We start from the raw sequence: 27,373 nt of genomic DNA on the forward strand, positions 1-27,373 counted from the left end.
GCTGCTGCCAAAAGAAAAAAAAAAAAAAAGCGAAAAAAGATACTTCTTTTTTTGGATGTTGATGATTAAATAAAAGAACGCTGAATGGCAATAGTCATTAGACCAGCAGGAGGAATAAATAAAGAACATCATTGGTAGTTGTAAATAACGGATGCCGTTTTGAGCACAAAGCAACACATCTGGTAATTATTCTCAATTCCACTCCAATTGCTTTGATTTGGCGGTGTAAGGTGCCACAATGAATTCTGCCTTTATTTATTTATTTATTTATTTTCAAATCAGTGTTTAATTGTAAATTGCCTTGGAGGAATCAATGGGATTTATTGCTTCTGCCATGTGAGGTGTGAAATGTTTGCCATTACTGAACAATGGATTATTTTTTAATAATCTCTGCCTAACGTTCTTTTTGCTTATAATAGGGTTGTTTTGGCATGGGCAGAAGTTGCATTTGATCCTCCCCTTCCTCACATGCATTCACTTTTTGTCTCCCTGCTTATATTTCTTTATGGCTGCTCATTTGATATCTTATGAACATTATTTCCTTTACTGAAACAGAGCTTAATCAAGACTACTCTGTGAAAGCCTCTTTATGTGACATTCTGCCTATTACCTTTAGGCAGATGTTTTGGAGGGGCATGTTTGGACCTAACTAACACATATAGCTCATTAACCAAAAAATATGATATTTTTTTTTTGTCTTTTCTCAGTCCTGATTATTTTTTTATTATGATTTGTGTTTGTCTTTAGAAAGAATCCCTCCTACCCATTCTTTCTCTCTCCTGAAATTCAAGATAAAATCCCTCCTTCTCTCCAAAACAAAGGACAAATTAAGAATTTTGAGCTTTTCTTTTCCCTTTTCCTTTTCAGTAATTATTAGAAAATTTCAAAATAAAAAAGAAAAAGGAATTTTGAAGAGATTTTCATTTATAAAAAATTTCTCTTTGACTAACATCATTTGTGGATGTCCCAGTCCTCTGTCAAGAATTTCAATTTACTCTTGCACATAGTATGTCCAAAGAGCACCAGGGTGGTGGGGACTATTGCACCTTTAAAATGTCTCTGGGCTTTGGCTTCTTATCTATGACACTGTAATAATGAACCCTTTTTTCTGAATTGTCTGCTGAGATTATAACCATGCCAGGACTTCTCTTTCATTACAGTGCGTACAGTACTTAGCAGAACAGGGACAAGTCACAGTTGCTTTCTCCAGATGATACTGTAATTACCACATTAATTTGTATAACAACCTTCAATCCTCTGGCTGGGACACTCCTTCCCCTGAGCCACACTTATTCCTTTACTGGACTGACACATCCTCTCTCCTTAGGACAGGACTCACTTTGGTTGAGTCTGAAATGCTTTGTTTTGAAAACTAGGCAGCGAGGGAAGATTTTTTTTATTATTATTATTTTAATTTTAATTAGGGAAAACTCTTTTTCCATGAGATTAGCTTTACTTTAAAACTAAACAAAGAAACAATCCCCACTCTCCAGGCTTATAGCACATCAGTTTGAACCTGATGACAGTATCTGTGGGGAACCAGAGCCCAGGCGGTTGCAGGGACAAGTTCTCAGACTGGACTGTGGCTCCCCAGACTTCAGTAGAACCCAGCAAGCCCCGGGAACAGTCCCAGAAAACCAGAAGGAAGATGAGGAGCCTCCTGTTTGCCAGCCGTGAAGATTCTGCTTCCCAGGGGATGACTAGGAAGCTACCTTCTTAAAGCCACTCTTCTGCAGAACAGCAAAGTCACTGGAGCTGGGCACAAAGTCCCCTCTCTCTTCCTCCGGTGACAATCACTGTGCCTTTAGCTCCGCCATGGAACGGAGCAGGTGAGCTAATTAACACAATAAGTCATAAAAAGACTGTGCCAGTGGGGAAAATGGAGCTGTGTGAGCTGTCTGTATTTGTACCCTGTGCAGTCCTCCTGTCACAAGACTCCAGCTGTATGATTAAGAATGACAAGCGGTAACCCCTCCGGTCTGGGGGTCTCCCGGCTCCCCGGCTGCAGTGGTCTCATCCCATTTTCTTTCTCAGAATTAGAGCAATTAGCAACAGAAAAGACATATTACTTCATCTATCCCACACGCTCACTATTCTCCTCGGACAGAGCGAAATGAATCCCTATATTCGTGCAGTTCATTGTCCAGCTAATTTTCAAATGACTCAGACAATGAAGATTCCTTCAGAAAGCTGTTTCATTGACTAATGTCTCTCTCTCTCTCCGACTGATTAGCTCCCATACATGAAAGGATAAAATTTATTTGGGGAAGAGATGAAACTGAAATGTTCCCCTTGCAGAGCATTCACCAGACAAGGCTCCCCTGGGCATGGGTTAACCCATATATCAACCAGTAGTCTCCGTTTTGCCCATGCCATGTTTTGTGTCCAGTCAACACTTCCAAATCTGGGATGCAACTTCTAGTCAACCACAGAGACAAAACTGGAATTCACATCGTTAGAAAAGAGTTCACTTGTAGCTGTTTTGTTTAAAACAAAAAGAAATCAGTCCGGGGGGCGTGGAGGGGGGAAAGTCTGCAGAGAATGGAAATACATGGTCCTGGTTATGTTCCCTCAGCAAGATTAAGCTGTGTTCAGGGCTGAGTGTGGCTCAAATCTAGACAGAGTCATACTTTAAATGTGTTTGTTTTTTTTTTTAATGGATTGCAGTAGTTGAGTATGTGGGAGGGAAGAAGAGAAAGGAACAGAGGAGAATGGAAGGAGAAAGGATTCAATATGTTGATCCAGATCATACAAACTCAGTGGCTCTCAGACCCTTATTTCCTCCTTGCAGGAGATAAGGATTAAGATATTTCCTATGAGCAGCTGAATCAGAGGATCATCTTTGTTATTATTTTTTTCTTGGAGCGAATGTCCCTGTTTAAATTCTACAAAATAATAATAATTGAAGACACACAGAAAAGCTAGGTAAATTCCAGGCACCACAACCCATTGGGAATGAATGCCGTTTTCAAGTTATATTTGTTTTTGCATTTGTTTTCCTTCTTTTTAGCTAACAGTGCCTCTTACTTAAATATCCCCTGAAGGGAAAAAAATATTAAAAACTACAGAATAGCTGACACAAAGAAAAGGACTGAAAAGAGCACCTGACGAAAGTGGTTATTATTATTCACCGTGATACACACTCACAAATACACATAGACATTAATCCTTCACAACCTCTTTACTAACAACTTCTCTGACAGTTGAGAGGGTTCCACTTCAGTAATAAGAATTTATTGCACTTTATCAATAGCAAGATCAAAATTGCCCAGGAGTGTCCCTTCAATCCAACAAGCATGTGTGCACCCAGACATTTTGTAAAACTTTTCGGGCTTGATGCAGTGCTCATTGATATCCACAATGGTGTTAACATGAACAGTACTGGGTGACGAATGAGATATTCAGTTTTCTGTTCCATCCCCATTCATGAAAAAAAAAAAAAAAGAATATTAATTGTTGAAGCCTGATTCTGGTGAGTGGGAGAAATCCTCAGCCCATGGATGGAATCTTTTTCAGTGAACTATAGAAATTAAACAGTTTGGGGGAGGGAGGGAACTATCCTTTTTGCACTAAAAACGAAAGAAATAGAAGTCATCACTAGGATAGATCACTGCAGAAACTTCTGTGTCGGTATAACTCATGGCTTACATCTCCAGAAGATATAAAGCAAATGAGCCATCCAAATCAAGAACTGTTGCCCATTCCAGATTACAAGTGCTCACTGGTTCCAGACCTTACTCATGAGTCTGAGCAAACACAACAAAAGCCAAGTGAGAGAAAAAGTGCTTCCAAGTCCCAGCTGAATCTCATCCTTAATGAAGCAAGAGACCTGGAGATGGGCATAACCTTCAAGCGCAAAGATGCCAGTTACAGGTCACCGTGGAGGAGTATGGAGGCTCTGGGACTGCAAGCCAGGACTTCCACCACTCGAGCTAAAGAACAAACTACTTCTGCAGGGCTAGTGCCAGGAGTGAAAAATAATAACTATGGGGAGTTGTTCAAGCAATCTCAGCAATATCTCTTGGAGACTAAGTTTGAGTTAAAGTCTGACCTGTAAAAATCTAGTTTCAATTACTGTAAGGGTCAATTAGACTTGGGAAATATGTATTCCCACTAAAAAATTATGTGCTCGATCCATCATCAGAACAGGTATAGCCAAGCATGGCCTGAGGGAATCTGGTCGCTGGAGTATTGCCCCTGGTTTCCTAGCTCAGTGGTGTGTTCAAAGGCTCACTGTAAGATTGGGAGCAGGGAAGAGGAACTTGCATGAAATGTGTAAAGGAACTCTACAAAACTCTCGCAAGCCCCCAGCCATTTTTCCCCTGTTATTTCAGGGAGTTCTGCCAGATACTGGACGGCATAGAGATTTTGTCTGCTGCTTTATGGTTCTGTCCCTTTACCACAGAACATCTCACAGGGGTTGGTGGACATTATCCTTGCAGCATATCAAAGAACAAGACAAGTAATATTACTGTTTTAACATCAGCTGAGTGCAAAGGTGGTTTTTCCCCTGTGTGGTCTGTGCTGCTAGATGGCAAAGGGTATAATCCAATCCTCCTTGGCTGGGATATTGCTCTGAGGTTGTTCTTCCGCCAGTGAGGTTAAGCCAAAAAGGGATAGCCATAAGATTTAGGTAACTAGAAGTAACTCTGCAAACTTCTGTCCTCCTCCTGAGTAGTTTCTTCACACAGTCTGGAAGAACTAGAGATACTTGAGACAGACATTCCTCACCTAATTCCTAGCTTGATGTTTTGAGTGAAGAAATGAGATTACCTGGACCAAATAATCTAATTGCAAGTGCGTGTGTGAGTGATGGTCACAGAAAGTGGCCTACCTTCAGCAAATAAACCTCATCTTCTGCAAAAGACAACGCTGGCAACACCTCCAGCTGTCAAGCTGCCTGCTCTTGTCTGGTTCATCACCTTGCACACATCCAGCTATAAAGAGGGTGGTCCATGGCGTGCAAGAGCGCTGTGCAGAATCCTTCCCACTGGAAATGCCCTCCTTACCACCTGGCGGAATTACCTCCCTCCCCCTCCCCCTGTCCCCTCTCTTCTCATTTTCTGTTCCCATTAATTAGAAGTGATAGAAACCAGCTCTTTTTGCAGTTTCATCCTGTTGGTCTTCCATACATATAAACAACTTCTCTGGCAGGATAATGTATACCAAAGCCTGCTCTAATGTACCCCATAGTAAATCAAACTGACTTTTAAGAACTTTTGTGGAGTTACTGCTTAGTCACCGCCATTTGAAAAGAAGAAAACCTGGTCCTATTCTTTCACCTGTTTGTTATAGCTTCTAGAAATTATGGTGATATTACCTAAGGCAGGCAGGCAGTTGAAGACAGAAAGAAAAAAATAAAAAGAAAGAAAGAAAGAAATAAAGAAGGCAAGAACAAAAGAAAATAAGACATTCCTACTTCCAGTAAAAAGAATATAGGAATGAATCCTAAAAAAGAAAATACTTTGACAAATTGAAAATCAAACCCGATAATTTTTCTGCAAAATTGCCACTGACTTTTAAAAACTCTAAAAAGACATAGGACCTGAACAATGCATGTGCACACTGCCCACATAGTTATGTGCAAATCCACATATTCAAATCAGTGTGATTTTCTTTGAAAGGAGGCATTAAATTGACTTTTCTTTTACTGAGAATGCTACAATGAGGACAAATAAGTACACACTTAAAAAATCTTGATCTAAAGAAATAAAGGGAGGGAGCATTTTCTGATGCTCATGAAAAGCAGTAACTCTGACATGATGTTGATTTCAACTGGCATCTCTCCGAAATACAGGTTGCCATATGATTGGTACCAGCTGGGGGTGTATTCCAGTTGTTGTTTGATACTGTCCTTGCAATAAAAGTTATATATTTAAAACACACACACACACACGTATGTTTTTCAACTGCACTGATAACTTGGACTTTGTAGACAAGGTATATCAACTCTACACCAAAAATCTTGGCTAGAGAACTTCACCTATAGGTTGCCTGTAGTACGTTACACCGTATACTGTAAACACCTGTGTCCAGAGGTATGCTTGGGTAATGCCCAGAGATTTGACTTCCATCCTGGGAAACACAGGGATTTCAGAAGTTAAGCTGAAGCACCGTTTATCTTGTGGCTAGATACACTGACACACATCTGGGGCTTTGGAGGTCTGCTTCAGAGTGTGCTTTCCTGCACTTTATGATGAACAGAGATGCTTTGAGTTACAACTCAGATTTGTTTATTCCATATGACAAACATTCTAATGCAAAAGAGTTTGGAAGAAGAACTGATACAGGCTGGACCATGTCAAAAGAAAATAAGATTTGTTCACACACCTTTCTTAACCCTGAAGTCCATCTAGACAACTTGAAGATATGATTGAATAACAGAGAGAAGCTTATGTTTGAACAGTACTTTTTATGCTACAAATATGCTATAAATATGCTATAATATATGCTATGATATACCAGAACCATTTCATAAGCCCGTGCTCTTTTACTGTTACCTTCAAGTACTCCTCACTGAAAAACAGCCACTTCTGATGTTGTGCTAGTTGCTAAACAGTGCACAGGAACTCTCCCTGGTGGGTCTGGCTGGGGAGGGAAGGGAAATGCAACAAGCAGGCTGACTTTTCTGCTGTGTGAAACACTGTTGAAATCAGCAGAAAGGAGCTAAGAAATCTGTCTGACATCCTGTTAAAACCAAGAAGCTGTTACTACAGAAGGCCTCTTGACAGGGTATCAGAGTGCACAAACTGAAACAAGTTGCTTCATGGGCAGCCGAATGTGTAAACCCTCTTCCAATGTCCCTAGTCCCATGAGTTCATTGATGTCTAATAAAAGATGGGCTTATGAGCGTTAATGAGAACTCTCTGCTCTGCCTGGCTGCCTATTTTCATGAAATTTATAGGAACACAATAGCTTTGGGAACTCTTCCACCCCATCAACGATAGGTTAAATTACCCGGTGGGTTCAAAGCTCACAGGAGGAGCCCTTGACGGATTGGCTGATAGATAGGCCCAGGCACACACTTACAAACAGCTTGATTGTACAAGTCTGATTTCCTTTGGAAAGAGGGAGCAGGGGTTTTATTGGTCCCAGCCAATAGATGGGAAAACTTACAGCAAATAGCCTCCTTTTGCCTTCTTGAGGCATTGCTTTAATGACAACTCAATGGCAAAGCACCTTCTGGCTTTTGAAGACATCACTTTAATGCCTCCCTGGGCCAAGTGTCCTTGCTGAGCTTGAGAAGCTATGATACCATCACCGATGAAGGCGGTAGAGCTGCAAGTGTGCTGAAAGCAAAGTTCTGGAAGGGAAGGAGAGCTTTTCAGAAGCATGCCCTTCATTTTAAAGGGCAAGGCCATGGCTTTGAGAAGCTAAACAATTTCTCTGAAGCACGATTTTGTTTGTGCTGCAGGGGTATTTACTGTTCTAAGATTTTCTGCCATTTGGGTGGTATAGGTGGAACAGATTTACATAAAAAGGCAGGGGAAAAAAATCAAACCTACAAAGGAGCTTTAAAAGGACAATATCCCAACCCACTGTCTGTCTGGGGGATTTTATTTGGACAGAGCTGTTGCTGAGCCTTTTGTGACCAGACATTTGTATGTGTTTTACTGCATGTTTGCACGGCTGCATGCAGGAGATAATATAAGTGACAGGCTAGTGATGACGGATTCCTACAGCACAGAGGATGCAAAGAGGTCAGGAATGGGACTACATCCTCTCCAGTATGATAGGACCACCTTTTTTTTTTTATTTTTTTCCTGCAATGCCAGCAGCGAGATGTTCCGCATCCACAGGGGAGATGCACATGGGTGGATGCTAAGGTTCTGACAGGCTGGCCTCAGAGGCAACTCCCCTCCAAGCTCCCCACAGATGCACCCCTATGCCCTCTGATTCACTTCCCAGCACATTTAAAAAAGTCAGAAGACTCATGCAAAGCTGTGGTGGGGAAAGAGGGCAAAATTAATAAAGAGGAAGGCCAAATTTAAGTAAGGCCCTGAATAGGATATAGAAGATATGACTTCTGCTCCACGGTGTGTAATGAGGTGCCGCTCCCAAACCACAGTGTTCCTCAGTTTCCTGGTACATGCACTGAGCAAGGCAAAGAGGCTGATATAATCCGAAAGAGGCTTTGAGAGCCACTGACAGAGCTGCAGAAGGACTAAGTACTATCTACATCACCCAGCAGGGCAGCATCCATTTCAAAGCCATCTTTCTGCCCTTCTTCACTTTGTGGGTAAAGGCGAGGAGCTTTACGTTGCTGGTCCAGCAATGGGAACAGGAAGGAACTGCAGTTTCACTTTGCATCCCACTCTGTTCTTTTCTGTGGTCAGGAAGATGTGTTCACCACTGGCTTAGAGTTTGAAGCATGTCTGTAGGAAGCAATGTTTAACTGTGGAAAGCTACAAGAACTGGAGGACAGAAAAAGGAAAAGAAGGAAAAAAACAGTCTGAAGCATACACACACGGGGGAAAAACTTCTGCACAATTTCTATGCCAATTTCTGCAATGCTCAACCTATTCTTTTTAACACCAGCTTGCCAAAATAAATTATAGTTTGCATTTTCAGTGGTTGCTTTTTTGGCTGTAGTTTTTCCTATGCTCACATCTCAGCTCAAAGTATATTTGCAGGAGGGGAAACCAATGTGTGCCCTTCCTGGTAGCAAATCCACTAAGTGTCTTTGCACTTCATCAGGCTGTGAAAGGCAGACTTCACACCGTGAGAAACAGTCCAGGATAAATCAGCCCATTCACTCTCCTCATTCATCTTTTGAATGTCTTTTGCACTTGTTCAGATTGTATCATGGTGTAGATAATGCTGAAAGACTCTTCAATATTCTCCTTTAATTGTTGGCTGTTACAATGTTCAGCTTTCAAAGAGGGAACGTGATTGCTGAAGAAAATCCGAATAAACAAACATCAAATTGATAGTAAAAGGATGCTTGAGGCTCAGGTACTTGGACTGTTCTCGAGGAAAGCTTCCATGGAGACATTGGTCCAAAGGCCTCTGGAGTCTGAGTAGGTTTTGGACCAAATCCTAAATAGTTTCCTGAGTACACACTGGTTTCGGACCTCACGCCCTTATCTCTGGAGGTTGAATTTTCAGAAAGCAGAGAGAAAACCTCCCCCCCAGTTAGGAGCAGACCGTCTGCCCTTGCTGTAGAAAGTCCTGCTGGCAGTCAAAGCAGCTGCTTACGTGGAGAAGATGCCATTAAAAGACTAAGTCATGAATTTCACCTGTCCTTTGAAACATGCAAAAAGAGCCAGACGCAACCAGAGAAGAGAGCGCACATTACACCCTGTCAAGAAACCCTACAAAATCTAAGCATTTATGACATGCTTCTGCAGGGGTAATTGAGCATTTGGATTGTGGATACCTGAACTGTAATTTTTCAAAGACGTCAACTGATGAATGTGAGGATTTCCCTGGATTTCCATCTTTACTCCGAAGGCAAAACATATGTGGTCTATGAGCTCTGCCAGCTCATGTGATCACAGTGGGTTCAACAAAGGGCCATATATTTGTTTACAATCTGTTTGGAGCTGGTACAGGACTATTTCCTGCTATAAAACCAGCAAAACTCTGACCAACATGTCTTTCTCTTTTTCAAGGGTGCAGGAGAGGACAGTCTTATAGCAATCTGCTTGTCCTAAGCTTCATGTCTGGTAGAGCAGCCCATGGGTTTCCCTGAGCCACTATGAGGTGGGATCAGAGTCCTGCTGCCTATTTGCTGGTTTTGCTGTGTTCAGTGTCAGGACCTTGAAAACAGCAGCTAGGAATAATGGGAACCTCAGGGTCAGATTGGCTTCAGGAATTTCCTTTGAACATTTTGCCGGCAGGAGGGCCAGCATATCAAAACAAGAGTCACATGAAGTATAATATTCTACCCTGGCACTGCTAAATGATAACATTCATGATAGTTCTTTCCCATTCTGCTAATTGAAATAGAAGCAGCAGGTACATGAACACTCACTAATGTCATCCTTTTTCTTATAACCAATGGAAAACTTCTCACACGGCGTTCTGCCTTGCACACTTAATCTTTACTGCACCCTGAGCGGTAGGGAAGCACAGAACTCCCTTTCTCCAAAGCAAGCGTCCCAAAGAAGCCAAGAGATACGTCCAAGGTAACCCAGGCTGTCAGTGACAGGGCAGACACATGAACAAAAAGTTCAGGTTGTCTCTTTAACTTCCAGGCTGTCCTTTTCTGCTCATAACAGAAACAAGTGACAGAAGGAGCCCAGCAACATCCACCGGCTTAATAACAATCATTACTATGCTAGGAGACCGGATGGATAATGCAGTCCCAAAGCATGGACATGAACTAATGTCATCAGCATTGGTATAAATAGGGTGTCTGCATTTAATTAATAAATAATAGGCTGCAATGCTAATCTCCTTCTGCTAACTCTTTTCTAAAGGTGCAATCTATTAATCACATGTCACTGCCAGCCTGGTCACTTCTTTTTTTAGATTCAAGACAGAAAAAAAATAGCTAGAAATAAATGGATCCTAAATACAGCAGGGCAATTGAATAGCACAGCCAGCATTATGATCCACTGCTGATTTCAATCCTTAGCTACAAGTTTTTCCCCCTAAGGACGGATATAATACTTTAAAGAGAGAGTGAAGGCTTGCGATGTTGTTAAAGGTCAGCATGTTACTAATGCCTGCAAAATGGAGGATTTTTTCCCTGATTATTTGCCCACGGAAATTCTGTCACTCTACAATGTCTGTCGACGTGTAATAAGACCCATTTCTGTGGGCACCGGCTCAGGCTGGTGAGATATTCTCTTTGAGATGGGGACAGCATAACTTTCTGAAAAGCACTGGAAATACCTCCCCTGTTTGGCACATGGTGAGACTAGGAAGCTAGAAACTCAAGGAGAAGAAACATTTGTGTTGGTATGGAAATGCGGTAAGAGGGAAATGACAGCACCGCTCATCTGGGACCATATAGAAGGAGCCACGCAAATTGCTTCCTTTGCATGTGAATATCCACTTTCCAGGAAGCTTCCCTCTCAGTGCTATGAATGAACTCCTTTGTGTCCTTAGACACAATGAAGATTTTCACCTGTTCAGTTTCAGGATTATCACCCTGCTGTGCCTTTTCTAGGGTCTCTTTAGAAAAACCTGGAAAACTTTGCCCCAGGAAAACATTGCCCCTCGTGGTTTTGTGTGTGTGTGGGGGTAGGCATGTGCATTTAGGTCAAAAAGAAAGTTTCCATCCAAATTATTTTGATTGGAAGATATATCCTACTACTTTTAGTTGTTACACATAATTGATCTCAAAAATATATCCTTACTAATAGAACTGTATTTTCAAAATGATTAAAAGCTTTTCAGAAAGTTCATCTCCGCAATTCCAACCTGTTTGATATCAAAGTTGTGCATAAGCCTCAAAAGAGTCATTCTCTGGCTAAATTTCTTTATTCTTCAGTCAAATGTAAGTCAGAAGTCTCAGCACAGAATGTCTGGGTGAAATTTTACAGTCAGTTTATGCAAGAGGTTAAATGAGATCTAACGATTCCTTCTAGATCTAAAACCTATTCATTTCCTTTTAATCTAGCCAGAAACACCAGGAGAATGGCTAGTGCTCCAGTGTTTTGGCCTTTTCCTCTCAAAGTCCAAACTTCAATAAGGGAACATTACAGGCTCTAATAAAAACCACATTGCCTGTAATACCAGGGAAGAGCGCTGGATCACACACTGAGATCAAGGACAGGCAGGGATAAATTCAGCTCATTGCAAACACTGGAGAATATACTTGCATCAGGATTTGAATTTCTGTTGTGAGACATTATGTTTGACTGCTGTTTTGTTCTAGGTGACTCTGGTCCCTTTGAAGAGTTCCCTGTAAAGAGACAGCTGGTATTCAGGGACCGCTAAATGCCAGTTTCCTCCTGCACCCTTGTTTCTTCCACAGGACCCATGGACCTGCCGCCCCTATAGCGAGTGGCATGGGGTCACAACAGGCTCCCTGTCAGTGCATTGTGTCCCCCAGGCATCTGCTGAACCTCAGTTTCTTTTCCACTAGCAAACCTGTACACCAAAGACAGCTGCTTGGCTCTAGCTGTGACGAAATACACCAAAGAGGACCACATGGTATGAGTGTGCGGGAGGAGGGTCCCCGTCGAGAAAGAGGCCGTCCTATTAGCTTAAGGTCTAGCGCATGTAATTCAGAATGTCACTTGCTTTGACTCACAGAATGTGTCCCCAAAAGGAGCTTTGCTTTAAGGCCATCCTTAATGTCTCCTTTCCCTAGGTAGACCCTAACTCCACTGCCCCTGTCCTGATGTATTAGTTTCACTCCCAGTCGTGCAACCCAGCACAACACTTTTCTCACACCTGGAAGACACTGTATGACAGGTCTGCATCCAGACACTGTATCTGGTCTTATCTTTAGAGAGTAAGCTCTTAAGGAAAAGAGGGCCTCCATCTGTTTTGTATTGTACGATGAACCTGGTGTCATGGTTCATAACTGGTCTCCCAGGCGCTGCCGCAAGATAGATAGTAAATAATTAGATTTCTGATCTAGGGATTGGAGAGACTGCTTTGGTTCAGTCCAATCTCTAAAGTCATTAAACTCATACTATCTTCATTCCCCCTTGCCTGAGGTTCTGGCCCATTCTCCCACATCTCTTCTTCATTAGCTAGTCATAATACTAATAGTCATACTCATTTTGGAAAAAGAAATAATCCAAGAAAGCAACTTATCCAATGTAACTTACATTGTGGCAACATAATTTCATGTTAATTGGATGGCTGCTTGGAAGCATCGGTATTTTGTGGTTTACAATCAATGCATCTGGTCATTCATCAGTGACTCAGGAGATAGATAAAACAAATATTTGGGGGAATTAATTACGATTCATATGGCAGTTCATGGGCAGGAAGTATTTTACTAGCTACGAATTCCTGCATATTAGGTTTGATGCTACAAGAAAGGCCAGTCCTGATGCATTTGAGTTACTTAGCCCGTATTTTTAACACTCTTCTAGTCCCGTTCATTGGGCAATATCAACGTGTGTTATGGAAAATCCCTGCTCTGGCATGGGACATGTCCTGCTGCGGTTCCCACACGCATGAGCAGGCAACGTCTCTTACAGGAACAAGTCTGACTTGACTCCACTGTAAAAGTGAGAGGAATGAGCCCCACAAAGCTGGCTCCGACTATATGGAAGAACATCATTATTTGGGGAGATTTTCAAAGGGAGTATTTAGACACCCAAGGCCCATTGGCTTTGTGTGATGTTTGAGTAGTGAAACACAGTTGACACTTCTGATCTTCTCTATTTATTTAACCAAGTTACTACTTTGGAACTAATGATCAGAGAACCTAAACACCTAATAATCTCTAATGTACGTAGCCTTGTAGCACCAATGCTATTTTATAGAAGGAAACTGGAATTAGAGCAATATGTTGTGCGAATTTTATGTATATGTTCAGACAATCAAAGATAATACTAGTTACCAGATAGAAATGGAGTGAGAATAATACCCTGACCCTAAGTAACTTCTTCAAGGTCAAGGAGAAACTCTGTGGCAAGGCAAGAAGGTAAGCCTCAGTCTTCCAAGCTGCATTCTATTGCCCTGTGTAGAGCTTTCTTTTCCTCTGTGCAGGATCAGGCTGCAAGACTGCCCTTAAAATTGAAAAGAAAGGAAACAGTGCCTCACTAATTGAAGCCAACTGTTTATCCTCCCTGGGGGAAAATGTTTCAGTGCAGTGCTGCCTTGAAAATTACCTCTCTACAAACGATATTACAAGGGGCCATATTCATTTTCCATCACAGATTCCAAAACAGGCTGGTCTTAAAGATAAAAATATTTCTCTTAATTATGAAAACACAATTTAAAGACACTGATGTTGCGCACTGCTTTTAATTTGAAGTTTGTTTTTTTGTTTTGTTTTGTTTTTTTTTTTGTTTCAGTTCACATTCTGCCATGTGAATGGGAGTGGTTGCAAACACAAATACAAAAATAAAAACGGAAATTGACTTTAAAGAGGAATTAAAATTGATCAGATTATCTCTATTGCTCAGGCTGATTGGGATGCAGCCCTTCCTATTCTTCCTATTCTTCCCCCCCTATTCTTCCCACATTATAAAGCAAACACATTAATAGAGAAAGATGCCTTCCCTTTTTAGGATAAACCCCCAGCATCCCCTACAATCCATAGGTTTTATATAGCAATTTTTATTCATAGATCTTAACTGGGGTTTCAGAGAAGCCATGTATCATCATTCATACAATCCAGATGGAAAACTGTGGCACGTAAAGGTGAAAGTTGCAATTCATCTTACCTCTCTTCAGGTGTTTAAAAGTGAGATATCTAAATCTGAGTTAATTGCCATAGGTTCATTCCAGATTCAGTGGAGAGAGAGAGAAGGGAAAATTCCAAGCACCATTTATCCCATCTGTTTTAGTACGGGGTGAATCACAGTTTAGAAGTGCCTCTTTGCCTCCACTGTCCATAGGAGGAGTCTAGGTGACTAACTCAGACTATATGCCTAATACTTAGGCACTAAAGCTAGGCAAAGCGAATGCTGCTTGAAATAACATTTTAAGGACAGTGGCACAGAAGCCCTATTTAAAATTTCTTCTGTCCTTAAGTCCAAGGCTCCTAAGAGGGCCAATTTCTGGGTAAAAGTACTAGATACAGTTTACTCAGAGAGCTAAATTATTTACATAGGGATTTTCTGCCTCCCAAACTGAGTTCACGTACGTACTGCAAACTATATATAGCAATTGGAAAACACTTTGTATGCCATGGAGAAAAGTTTTCTCGACCTCCAGAATCTCCTGAGCCCCGAAACTTCTTGCAAGCTGTGATACTATAATCTGGGATCTTGGCAGGCAAGGGCCAAAACCCTTCTCACTGAAATTCCCACTCAGAGAAGAGAGAGTTCTGTCTGCCTTGAAACTGCAGGGTTGAGCCGTTCTTATTTTCAACTGCTCAACTGTAACCTCTGTGTGCCAACAGTTGAGGGTAACTGACTATAGCCCAGACATTACCTAATTCCTGCATCCCACTAAAACTCACTGTCCAGAAAGACTCTGTATTACTCCAGAGTGAAAGGTCTTTGCAAGCATGCAACAAACAAGTGACAGTCGTGAGGAAAGGAAACAGGCACACGGCATTACGTGCTGAACACTGGACTTAGTTTATACCCTGGCAATACTTTAGGCAGCAGTATAACTCTATGAACTGTACCAGATCTGGAAACAACAGCTTTTAAAAGTGTTTAGGTGCTTTATTACACTTGGGGTTAGATGAATAAATGGATACGCATTAATTACACGTGTATGTCAGATGCACGAGACTGTAAGTTGACAGAAAGAACTGAAATTCAGACCTAGATTAATGACAGCAGGCAGGGGGAGAACCTTCAATAGTTTATAATATTTTTTTGTTGCTAACTATAAAACATGCCTCCTTTTACCCCAATTCTAAGTGACCTGCAACCAGTGAGATTTCTGCCCGCTGCCTCGGTTTCCTTTGCACTAATTCTTCTCTTTGTCATTCCTCCAAACATCCCATTTTGCACCAGACCTCTTCTAAGACCTCTGCCTTCTGCTGCAATCAGCAACAGCAGCGTTTTGACCTGAGGACAGAGACTGGATGTTATGTACTACAGGCCTCGCCCAGGGATCGCTTGTGCATTTTCATTACGGTATCACTTGGTAAAATACAGAAAAGGAACCCACACAACAGGAGTAAGGACAACACTAAGCCCCTCACACCTGGAGAGGGGCTGACTGTGTAGGGGATGTTGGTGCAACACTCCAGGAGCTGGGATTGGACTCAGTGTGAGAACATTTCGATCCTTTGTGAATGTCAGACCAAACGCACACGGAAGGAGCTTGGAAAATCTCAACAAGCAAATGAAATCTGTAAGGTGTGAGCATCAGTCACCCTTACTTTATTCAGCATCAGGCAGAAAAATGACCTGTACATTCCCTTTCCCCTAAATGCTTCTCCAAAAGAACAGCAAAACATGCCTTCCATTTTTTAAAGAAATGCCCATGTAACCATAACTACAAGTTCGTCAATAGAAAAATACATAATAAATGGCTTGTTATTTCGACTCTTTTGTGAGACAGTTCATTAGAAACTTCATTTGTCTACATGGATTGCACTTATTCAGCTATATTCTAATAAAAAGCACATTGCTTCCAATAAAGGGAATGCATTTGCTATTGATGTGCTATAAACTACTATACAGAGAGGTGTTATTATATCCCTGTGTAATAACAAGCCAATTATAATGATCAGCAAAACCTTTAGAATAAAGTCAATGCACGAGGAGTGATTATCATAATGCATTCCAACTGTTCAGTGCCATAAATGCTTTGCAATTAATTGTGGAGCGTATCTATAAATGTATTATTAATGCTGTATAAAAACCCATTGACAAGCAACCTTTGCATTAAGAAAAGATACTAGGATTGTAATGTGTCCCTGAGTTCACCTAGGAGGTTGAGTTGTATTTACAAAGGTGGAATTTTTTATAGGATTATATTTTTTATTTCCGGCACTCTGCTCCTCCCATCACTTCTTCCATTTTTGCTTTGTTGTTTAAAAAACTCCAGATACCGCTCTGCAGTGTGAGGGCCCTCGATCATACACCATACTTGATTCTTGGTCCTGTACATATCAGTTTGGGCACAGCTACAGGCTTTCACAGGTGTCTTAACCCTATGACACTGTCGGCCTGACATGCATGAATGCCAAAGGCACTAGCTGCAAGAAATGAGTGAATAAAAGAATATCACAACCTTAGCAGGCAACACAGGAAGGGTGAGAAGGAGAGAAGAATCGAAGTTACATGAATAATCAAAAGTTGTGTGGTAGCAGAGAACAGAACTGATATCAAAACCTCAACGTGATGAGCTCCCCAGCCTCTGCCCAGGCTCTGCTCTAGACTCTCCTCCTTTTCTTGTCAGTAAACTGTTAGGTTACAGATGCTTCACAAAAAATCTGCAATATTGGTTTTGGGGGTTTTTGGTTTTTTGTTTGTTTGTTTGTTTTTTACCTTTTATTGCCTTAATACTTGATTTTAAAAGGTTGTCCTTAGGACATGTGCCAGAACAAAATGTCCTGTGGATCTTTTCCAGTTCCTATTGATGGGCACACTCCCATCGATTTCAATCACAAGGGAAAGGGCAGACATGAACAAAAGTTTGATGTCCCTTATATGCTTTCAGCAGGTGAGTGTGGAATGGAGCGCATCAGCCTTCAGCAGAGTCATCAAATATAAAAAACTATGCACGAGGATCTGCCGGAGCCTTTTTTCTCCCCCAGAATTAAGTTTTACCAGACAGTGGAGTGCATAAATGGTGTCATCCTCGGCCACTTTGAATTAACTGATCCATTTGCATGCTGGTACATTCTTCCTGCTTTAAAAATACAGCCCTGTGAGGACACCAGTGTGTCAGCTGTCAGTAGGGTCATGCAATTCTAAATTTCCACAATAAACCAGGATATTTTCGTTTCCCATTGACTGTCATCAGTCCCACAACAAGCCATGGATAGAAAGTGAAGATTTCCATGAGCACTAAAATGCTCTTTCTAGATCAAGTTTATCTTAGGGCTAAAGGAAAAACACTACAGATTTTTAGAAACATTCAGACCTGGAATAAAATCCAATGGGCAGGTTCCCTTTGATCCCAGTGGTTTTGAGCATTGCTGTAGAAGGATCCATTACACGCAATGATGTCTAAACCTTGGTTCTGCCTTACAAAGACTGTGGATTCACCTGAATTGAGAGAAAGGAGGAATGTCCAAATCTGGATGAGTTTCTTGATTCTGTCCTGGCCTTGATGCATCCTTTTTCACATGAGGAGAAAACCAGGACATACAGGCCAGAAGGGGCCAGAGTGATGCTCAAGACTGTGGGATATCTAAGGTGACCTGCGTGGTTCGAGGCCAAGCTCCTTCCTCAGCCCTTGACTACATAGAGAGAGAGGTGAACACACTTCAATGTATTGATAACTCTCGCTCCCAATACTACAGAATGTCTGATAGCCATTCCTCAGGAGCCTGCCCTGTCAATGACACCAAGGTTTTCCGTTGGTCCTGATGCTTCCCCAGCCTCTGAGGAATGAAAGCTGCCTCTCAGTTTAATATCAAGATCTTTTGGTTAGGTCCTTGCTTTTTCTTTCTTCCTTTGACTCATGAGCTCATCTCAGAGGATTTTTTGGCAGAATATTGGATCATTTTTAAACAGTCATTCCTTCTCTTTACCCTTCACACAAAGATACTGCAACTCAGGACGAGTATGCTGTTCAATATTGGATACGTAATAAATAGAGAAAAGGTCTTTAGATTCAGGTGTGAGAGCATTTTTTGGTTTATTTTGGATTTTTTTTTTATTATTTTTTTAAAATCTCTCCTGCAAGAAAAGTCAAAAACAGACGATTAATCATGTTTGGGGCAAATGTCAGGAAGAGATCTATGAGACTTAGGAGAAGGATTTGGCATGGAGTTGGAAATCTCCTTTTAAACTGTAAGGGAAGATAAAGAGGAAAAGAGATGCTGTTTAAACTGTTTTGGGCCCCAAGGGAAAGAAAGGTGAATATGAGGCCCTGGGTGGACAAATGATTTGTCCACAGTTCTTGAGTCCAGACCTCATAAAACGTGAAGACAGGAGCTGTTACTGTCCAACTAGTAGTCTTAGCCTTTCAAGTGCAATGATCGCAGCAAAGGCTGGCGCTTTGCAAGTCCCTGTTTGTGCCTTGCTCTACCCAGGCTATAAAAGGGTGAGTCATACTGGGCTCATGGCGATGTTGAAAGAGTTAATGGGGATGAGTTCATGTACAAGTAACCTTGTATTTTTTCCCCCAGCTGTGAGAAGGAGGAACATTATCTGTCTCCCTGGGGTGTTTGCCAGTGCTATCTCCCTGCTCCTGTGAATGTGTATGGGGACCATAAAAGAAATAAAGATGAGCAGGTGAAGAAAAAGCTGGTCACATAAAGGTAGGTTGTATGGACTGCCACTTGGAAACAAGACATTCCCTCAGCCTGCTCTCCACCTTCTGGGGTGGTAAGGCTTTTAAAGAAGCTCATCAAAGGTACAAGATAGGGAACTGCTGGTAAAGTGGGTTCCACGGAGCTTGATGTGCCAGGCAACACATGTGGCTCAGTAATATGGAAGAGATGAGAATTATGAAGCTACAACTCTGATGTGTCCCAGACTTCAGGACTTGCATGCATGCATAGCCTAACCTCCAGCAGTGCAGGAGAGGATATGCTGAGCTCTGCCAAGATTGCTGTCTCCCTGTTTACCCTTAACTCTTTTCCTCAGACCTTTCTGGTAAGCAACCAAACCTTCTCTTCTCAAAGCACTTCCAAGAAAGAAGGAAATAATTCTCTATAGCATTGTTATATCAGCATGAAGCCAAATTAAGCTCAAGGCAAACAAATTTTGCTTGACTTCGGCACCTAAAGGCCAGGATCTGGCTAGTACCTGGATGGGAAGCTTCCTGAGAGGTTTTGTCCACCAGCAGAAACCACAGAATTCTGATCAGTTAAAGTGAAAACAGCTAAATGCCAAATAGTTTGTGGGACCTGGGGCTGTGCTTGTCACAGATAAACCCTGCCAGCTGCATCAGAGAGCTAGTGAGAAATGGCCTGGATGAAACAAGAAATAGATCCAGACTTTTGTCCCAAAGGAAAATAGGGCTTAGAAGCTGTGGAGAGGCCGTTCTGCCCCTATCATCGTTGCTGAGCTGATGGAAGGGAAAAAAATGGAACAGATCACAGTGTACGAGCAAGGCACCACTGTTTTGCTATTTACTGTACATGAGCGCTTGGACATTTTGCTCTGAAGCTGGAATAAGCCATAACCAAGCAGATAATTTCAGAGCCTGCACATTGAGTAACGGGTAGAGGAACAATGCAAGTCAGTTGAAATATTAAGTCCAAACCTTCCAGCTGCTGCTGTCACGTCCCTTAAACAGCGAACAAAAAAGGACACACTGCACATGCCTTCCCCAAACATGCACAAAAAAATTTGCTTGAAAGCACAAACACAGAGAGAATCTTTAGTAGATTTGTGAAGTCTTGCATGCACAAAACACTGCAATGTGATAAACTGCAGACTCTCCTGTAAATCTCTCAACACCCTCTCTGCAGGACATTGCACCCTTTCAACCCTAAACCACTTTGGACTTCGCCTTTTTATTTGCTTTAGTACAGGAACATTCTGTATCCCTTCCATAAAATGCAGGAGGACCCCAGAATCACCATGAACTGTTTCTTGGTAGAGACAACACTGGGCCTGGGTAGCACACTGCGTACATCTTTTCATGCCTTCCTTTACGGACCTTCCTCTGTCCTTTGAGAGGAATGTGGGAGCAATGGAGCATCTAAGCATCACTAACGGAGTGCAACTGGAGTAGCAGAAGAGTAATTTCCTTTTAAAAAATGTTACTCCCTGTACAATCTAGTGGGACCTCGGGGCTGTGTTTATCATAGGTTAACCCTGCCAGCTGCAGTGAGAGTTGCCTAGTGAGAGCTAGAGATATTGTGGATAAAATAAGAAATGTCTCCAAACTTTTGCCCCAAACCACAAAATAGACTTGAAATCTTTCCCTAAGTTTGCAAAACTTCAAGTCACTGATATCTACAGACTATTTTTTGATGTGAATATGAGACAAGGAACCAAGAAAAATCATCAGCTACAAGATGAAAATAATAGAAAATTCTATCAGTTTAATTAGTATTTGTCATGTTCAGAATTTAATATGGAGTTATAGCTGCATCCCTGAAATTGTATTGGACTACCTAATCTATGGTGAAGTAGTTTCTGTGTAGTCAAGCTAAATTTGGACAACACAAAGGTCAATGAGCGTTTTTAAGATACCCTTAATAGAGCTAGAGTTGCACTCTGATTTTTCAGAAGGAAATACAGAATTGTTGCCTTTTTATCACATTCTATCAATTCCATCACTGCTAAAGTCTCTATAAAATGTCAAAGGACTCTGACCTTACTATCAAGTATTTGAAGCTTCATGAAGCATTTTGTAGAAGGAATACCCCTATATAATGTTTTGTAGCTTGACTATACACACATGAACAAACAGGCAGAAACACAAAATGCAAAATTTTCCCATTAATTTAGACTGTTTCCCTAGAGAAATGTGCTGAGAATACATTCATTTCTAGTTCCTGTGAGATTAGGCAAATGTAAATAATGCCAGTTTTTATTGAAAAGGATTGCACTCTTTGTCTTGCTCCTAGTCCAATATGGGGATTAACAAACAAAATAATAAAACCAGCCAAACTAATAAGGGGCACTCAGCATTTCCATTTTGTTGGGTTAAGCGTAATTTCTACTAAGCAATATTTTGGACTCTTCCCGAAACCTAGATGGTCTCATAGTCTAAATTCTTGCTCACGCACACTAAATGCTAACACACCCACTTTCAGTTCAACTGAGAATCAAGACCCAGGAAGCGTTAAAGACCAACAAAATCCTGACTCGAAAACAACAGGAAAAAATGCTGAGCAGAATCTGTTTGGGGGTTAGAGTAAATTTTAGGCTCCCATCAGCTTTGGGTTGTGGGATAACTTACGGGAAAAGTCAAAGATTCCTGTTTTAGCAAAATGCGGGTATTCGTCCCTAAATAAAACACAATCTCACTTCCTCAAGAATACTGCTCACCTTTCCCAGTAAAAGCCTCCTTGCAAGCTACAGTTTCAAACAGCACTGCATTCTTTCCTTTATACCTTGTCCTGGCATCAAAACTACCCATAAGCCAGAAGATAGAGGTGTATTCAGAGCATGGGCTTTGGGCAGACCTAAGACTTGTGCTGTGCAGAATTGCTGCTTCATCTTCCAAGCCCTCATCTTCCCTCACGTCCCATCCAAGTACACGGATGGGGTATAATAAGCTACAACTTAAGTTTCTTTGTTGTTGAAGTTGACCTTTATCTTGCAGCCCTAATGAAGTCTTTTGATGTGCTCCTAAGACACACGGCCTCCTTTTTAGCATTCTGTTTGCCATGCCTGCTTTAACCGGTGGGCTCACGAAGAACGTAAGTTTTCATACAATGCCTCCCTTGGGTGCCAATTGTTCTTTTCTCCCATAGTTGCCCTTGAGTCATGCCGTCCTGAAACATCACCAGCCCAGAAGCAGCCTGTCAGTGGGGAATTAGGACAACGTGTCTTTCACTCCAATGATGAGTGCACCCGCTTGGCCCCTGCATTATGATCACCGCCGATAGGAGTGATATGGAAGCGGGGCGGGTGAGAAAAATGAGGTTTGTGTGTGTTGGGGAGATAATTAGCTAAAATACAATGGGGAGGGAACCACTAGTGTGACGAATAATGTGGAATCAAACCGCCACCAGAGCCCTTTGCAGTTCAAACCACCCCTCCTGAAAGCAGCTGCTCTTAGCAAGAGTTTGAAAACCCTTCCCAGAAAGCCAGACATGTGTTCTCTATTAGTGATTTGCATTAAAAAAAAGAAAAAAAAAATGATTGGGAGCTACATACCCTGTAGGCGCACTAAGCAAATTGGCCAGCCTAATTATTATTTTTTGCTATGTCTAATTAAATAGACAAAAGGCCCTCCCTTCACTCTCGCTGTCGGCACGAGCTCCACTGGAATGTGCATAATGTCCCCTCATTTGCCCAGGCAGCTGAGCCTTTCCCTTTTCCCCTAGGAGATCGGCATTGACAACTGCCCATGGCTTACCCAATCCTACTCAGACACGGAGCCAGATCGTCAGACAGGATGGGAAAGGGGGTAAATTGACCTGCTTCTGTTAAAAAACACCGGACGATACTGTATGATGTGACATGCCTTTGTTGCAGGTTAGAAACATGCCATGGCTCTGGATAGCAGAACGTGGCATTGCAGAGCCCATCAAATACTTTCTGCCCAGTGTTGGCCCAATTCCCCTGAATTTACTTTACAGGGACTCTGAAAGTGCAATATTTATCCCTGAGCTTTCTGGCGCTTTTCCAGCATTCAGCTCTTCTCCTGCTCTGCAATTACACCGCACCGCAGCCCTTCCTTAACAGAGCCTCCGTCAACCTGCCGGTTTCACCACTCCGTAACACCAGCCCTTTAACTACAAGCTACGTACAAAGTCTTCCAATGACTTGAGTCACTGGAGAGTTTCAGCCTCACACTGATGCAGTCAAAGCCTCTGGAATCCAAAGCTTTCAACTGAAAAAAGAACACAATTCCAGTGCCTTTCGTCTGCAAGGCATTTTATTCCTTTCAAGTAGTTGTTGGTGGGGAATTCCACTAATGCCAGCACAAAGATAGTCGTCCCATAAATGAGGAAGCGTTTACGTCTGTGGTGGAAATTAAAGAGTTTGCACACATCTAAGAGTCACATCATTACTAAATGACAAAATTTACTCCCACGTATATATGATACATAACCACTAGTGTTTTTAATGCATATATGGGCAAAAGCCTCTCCTTTTTTTCCACAAGGAGATAGATAGATAGAGAGGAAGGAAGCACCATGTCATTCTATATATGCGAGTATATATATATATATATATATAAAAATGTACAGATACATGACAAAAAAAAGCAAAATGGTAATTTATCCAGCATAATGGACCATCTCACACTTTCTCAGTGAGCTTTGTGTTTGATCTGACAAACAGGCCCCTATTAGAAGAGTAGGGTGAAGTATCACCACATCAGTTCTGGTAGAAAACCTTTTAAAGGAAACATCTTATCACTGGTGATCTATTGAACGGTCACTTAGCCGAGCCTTCCAAATCCACTGTGCAGGATGGAAAAGCAAAAGACCAGCTTCTCATTTCAGCTACACCTGTGCAAATCCCGAATAACTCCCTGAGACTGAGAGGAGTCTTCAGCTTCCACAACAGGTTTATCCAGATAAGCTGATAAAGGTGCAGAAAACTCTGCTACCTCAGAATTTTCTTTTTCCAAAAGCAGTGTTGCTTCAGTCCAAGCAGAAACAACATAGTCAGAGAAACCATAAAATATCCGCTTTATCCTAACCAAATTAAACACCTCTGCAGCTCAGCCCAACATAGGTCTGAAAAACCTACATTGCCATCACCGCTGTTAAACTTTGTTAAGTCAGCGCCTGATGCTTCACTTCTTAACGAGGCAGTTATTTGTTTCCCAGGCAATCGCTGGCACCTGCCTGCCTTTTAAAATCAAATAATAATTGAATATGAGGAAAGCGAGACGAAGTAAAGGAGATTTAATAAAGAGAATCTTTGCTGCAGAGGGAATTTCTTTGGCAGTGATTACGTTACTAATTGATCAGCACATTGCCTGAGAGAAGCCAGAGACAACAATTATACTTAGCACTGTGGCTGAAAGCAATGCAGTCAACTACCTCCTCGGCTTTCGCTGTCCGCTGGTTTCACCTGGATTGGTCTGTTCATCTGTAAGAAAGAGCAAAGAGAGAACACAATTAATGGTGGAATCAAACATTCATAGACAGAGGCTTGCTTTGTTTGGTTTTTTTTACCATGCATCATAGTTAAGACCAGAATTTACTCCATGAGAGGGGAAAAAGCACTTAGTAGGCAAATAAGTAACAAGAGAGTATGGGCTGTTTCTTGGTCCACGATAAATCAGTGTCACCCCATTTACCTGACAGAGGCTCTGTTGAATCACACTGGGAGAGGGATCTGACTCATTTCACACAGGTCATGAAATATTAAACATAACTTTTTAAATTTCTAATAGTTTCCTCTGGAAACACTACCATGTCAGAGCAGAAATGCTTTGTCAGAACATCAGGATCAGTGAAACTTTAATTGCAAAAATTTCTTGAAATTGGCATGATGAAAAGAAAATTGAAAAGTGAATTCCACCTCCACTGCTAGCTCAGTAGAATAGGCACCTGTAACACTGCAGACTCCATTCCATACTTGGGGAATGGGATTTGGATCTGTTTTGTCCACATGTTAGAGGAGCGTTGGCTATTGAGATATGTTTTTTATGGGTGGGAGAGGGTAGAATACGAATCAAACCATCTCACTCTATTGCTTTTTCAGGCACCTTTTTCCTTTCTCACATCAGAACATAAGCAAGCATAAAACCCTTGCCATCATGCTGCGAATAGGATTTCTGTTCTACAATTTGTCTCCCTCCCTCTCAACAAAAGCATTGGGGACCATCATGATTCCCAGAGCTGTTAAATCCCAGGATAGAGGGCAACAGATGTCCGCGATCATCTTCACTGGTAGTGCCTAACATGATGTGGGGGTCTGATGAACAGGGGTGAGGATATACCCCTCCTGTTAATAGCTGGAGATGCAGATTAGATCAAAACCACCTGAGATCTTAATCTGAAAGCCCTTCCTTGCTTCTTTTTACATGTTATTTAAAGCAATCCGTACACTATACAGATGGACGATTCAAAATATTTTTCTCTGTGTGACCACCCCCGAGTGGAATGAAATTATCCTTTAGATTTGGCAACCAAAGAAAGCGCAAGTTCAAACAGGCATCACAAGGAGCAGGAAGTCAGAAGGCAAAGGGAATCTTGCAACGTATTTCTTCCCAGTAAAGTCAGACGACAAATTGGCTGATGAGTGTCACAGGGTGCCTCATGTGATACTGCCCCTCCCTTATTTGTGACTATTCACGGTTGGGCAGCAAGGCTATTAGTTTTCTTTTTTTCCTAATTTCCTTTTTTTTTTTTTTTTTTTTGAAAAGTAGTTCATAATCATTTAGATTTATTCTAATTGCTCTGCACACATATTTAGTAATAAAAAGTTATCAAGCTGGCTGACAAGTAGGTTAAGATGATGGAGAGCCTAGCGGATCCTGCTGCATTGTTGTCTCAAGAGGAAAATGTACTTAGCCATAAACCGACTGCAGTTAGACTCGCACTCAGGAAGAGAAGGATCTATGGCTCCAGACGCTACTGAGCAATTTCTGCTCTCCAGTATGCCTGTATCATCCAACATACTCCAGACAGGTGAAGTGCTAAAACCAACAAAGAACCTGGTACTGGATAAACTTCGTATCAGACCCTGCTTCTGCAACTGTAAAGACCTGTCACTCACACAGGTGTCACAAGATACTAGCAAATGTTTAAAAAGTGTAATTTTAAGATTGGTGTCTGAGAGGAAAGGGTGAATGGTCTTCTGCGCTTGCTTGTTCGTCTGCACTGATCATAAAGGCAGTCCATGCAGTTAGAGCTAGGTGAGATGAACCCCATCTTGGTTCTCATGCACAGGATAATGAAGACAAACTTCTCAGTTACTGTGCTTTAACTTCCCCCAGCTGCTCGACCACTGCGATTGGTTTGTGTTTATAGCAGGTTGGTGTTGACACCATCTCTGCACCAAAGCCTGACTTGAGAGCTGTTAACTTTGGACAGTTGCACTCATGCTGTATATTATCAGTTCCTAATGTGGACACAATGGCTAATCTAAATCCAATGGTCAGAGGTCCCTGCTGCTCACTTCAAGACAGCCAGAACCTGCATCCCAAGCAGTCAGTAAGAGAAATAGTCACAGTAGCCAGGAATTTGCAGGAAGCGTGCCCCAAGAGGCAATGCCTGCAGTCCAGAACAGACAAAGCCTTGCAATGCAGAACGCCAGCCAGCATAGGTGCTCATCTGAAGCCTGCTATGGGCCATGATAATCCCACTGAACTCAAGTAAGCTTTGGATGTAGCTTTTAGAAAAAACTAGACAAAACTCTTCCTACTTGTCTTTGAGTTGGACGTGGTCAGTTTGCAAAAGGCAGAGGAGATCATTAGACCTCTTAACAAAAAATGAGAGGAGACTAATAATTGTTTGTTTTCTGTTCGTTTCTTTTTTTTTTTTTAATATATATATATTGAGGCATGAGAAAAAGAAAACAATCCTCAAGAAAGAAAAAAATAGTGAGGGAAGGAGCATACAACAGAGGGAGGAAAAACTGAGGAAATTAATAAGTAAAAAGCTAGTGTAATTTAATGTACACTATGATTTATACACTTGACAATTTCTTTATAGACCAAAGAGAAAGTGCTGCCTGCATGAAGCCCATAATACAAATTGAGATCATCTTGACATGAAAGACACCAATTATAGGGAGAAACACTGAGAGGAAAATAATTAAGTTTCCTCTCTCCTTCTATGGAACTCTTTTTTTTTCCTTCATACAGACACTCTGGGAGCAAGGAGCTAGCATGGGGAGCAGAAAAGGGCTAAGTGGGGAAATAAAATGGCAGAAAAACGTACCTTCCCCAGTCTGGGAAAATGCTTTCTTAAGGACAAGGCAATTCAGGGATTCCAGCTCTTCGCTTACTCTTCAGCTGGGAATTGCCATGGGTTTATTGCTAAGAAACCAAAGTTGGTTCTTCTTCACTGCAGTGAAGACACTGCAGACTTCTGAATAGTGGCTAGGGGAATATT

General features: G+C 41.7%; 1 protein-coding gene across 10 annotated transcripts in view; it reads right to left on the reverse strand.

Moving 5' to 3' along the window:
* The window catches only part of CELF4 (CUGBP Elav-like family member 4), a 712,910-nt gene that overhangs the window by 286,159 nt on the left and 399,378 nt on the right, over positions 1–27,373 (reverse strand). For all 10 annotated transcript variants that reach the window (XR_010069051.1, XM_063319988.1, XM_063319989.1 and 7 more), the window contains exon 3: positions 24,350–24,398. Coding sequence is in view for 9 of the 10 variants with exons in the window: in XM_063319988.1 (XP_063176058.1) it covers positions 24,350–24,398 (49 nt within the window). In the remaining variant the exon portion in view is untranslated. The remainder of the gene's footprint in view (positions 1–24,349; positions 24,399–27,373) is intronic.

This window comes from Chroicocephalus ridibundus, chromosome Z (assembly GCF_963924245.1).
Source record: "Chroicocephalus ridibundus chromosome Z, bChrRid1.1, whole genome shotgun sequence".
Classification (NCBI taxonomy): domain Eukaryota; kingdom Metazoa; phylum Chordata; class Aves; order Charadriiformes; family Laridae; genus Chroicocephalus; species Chroicocephalus ridibundus.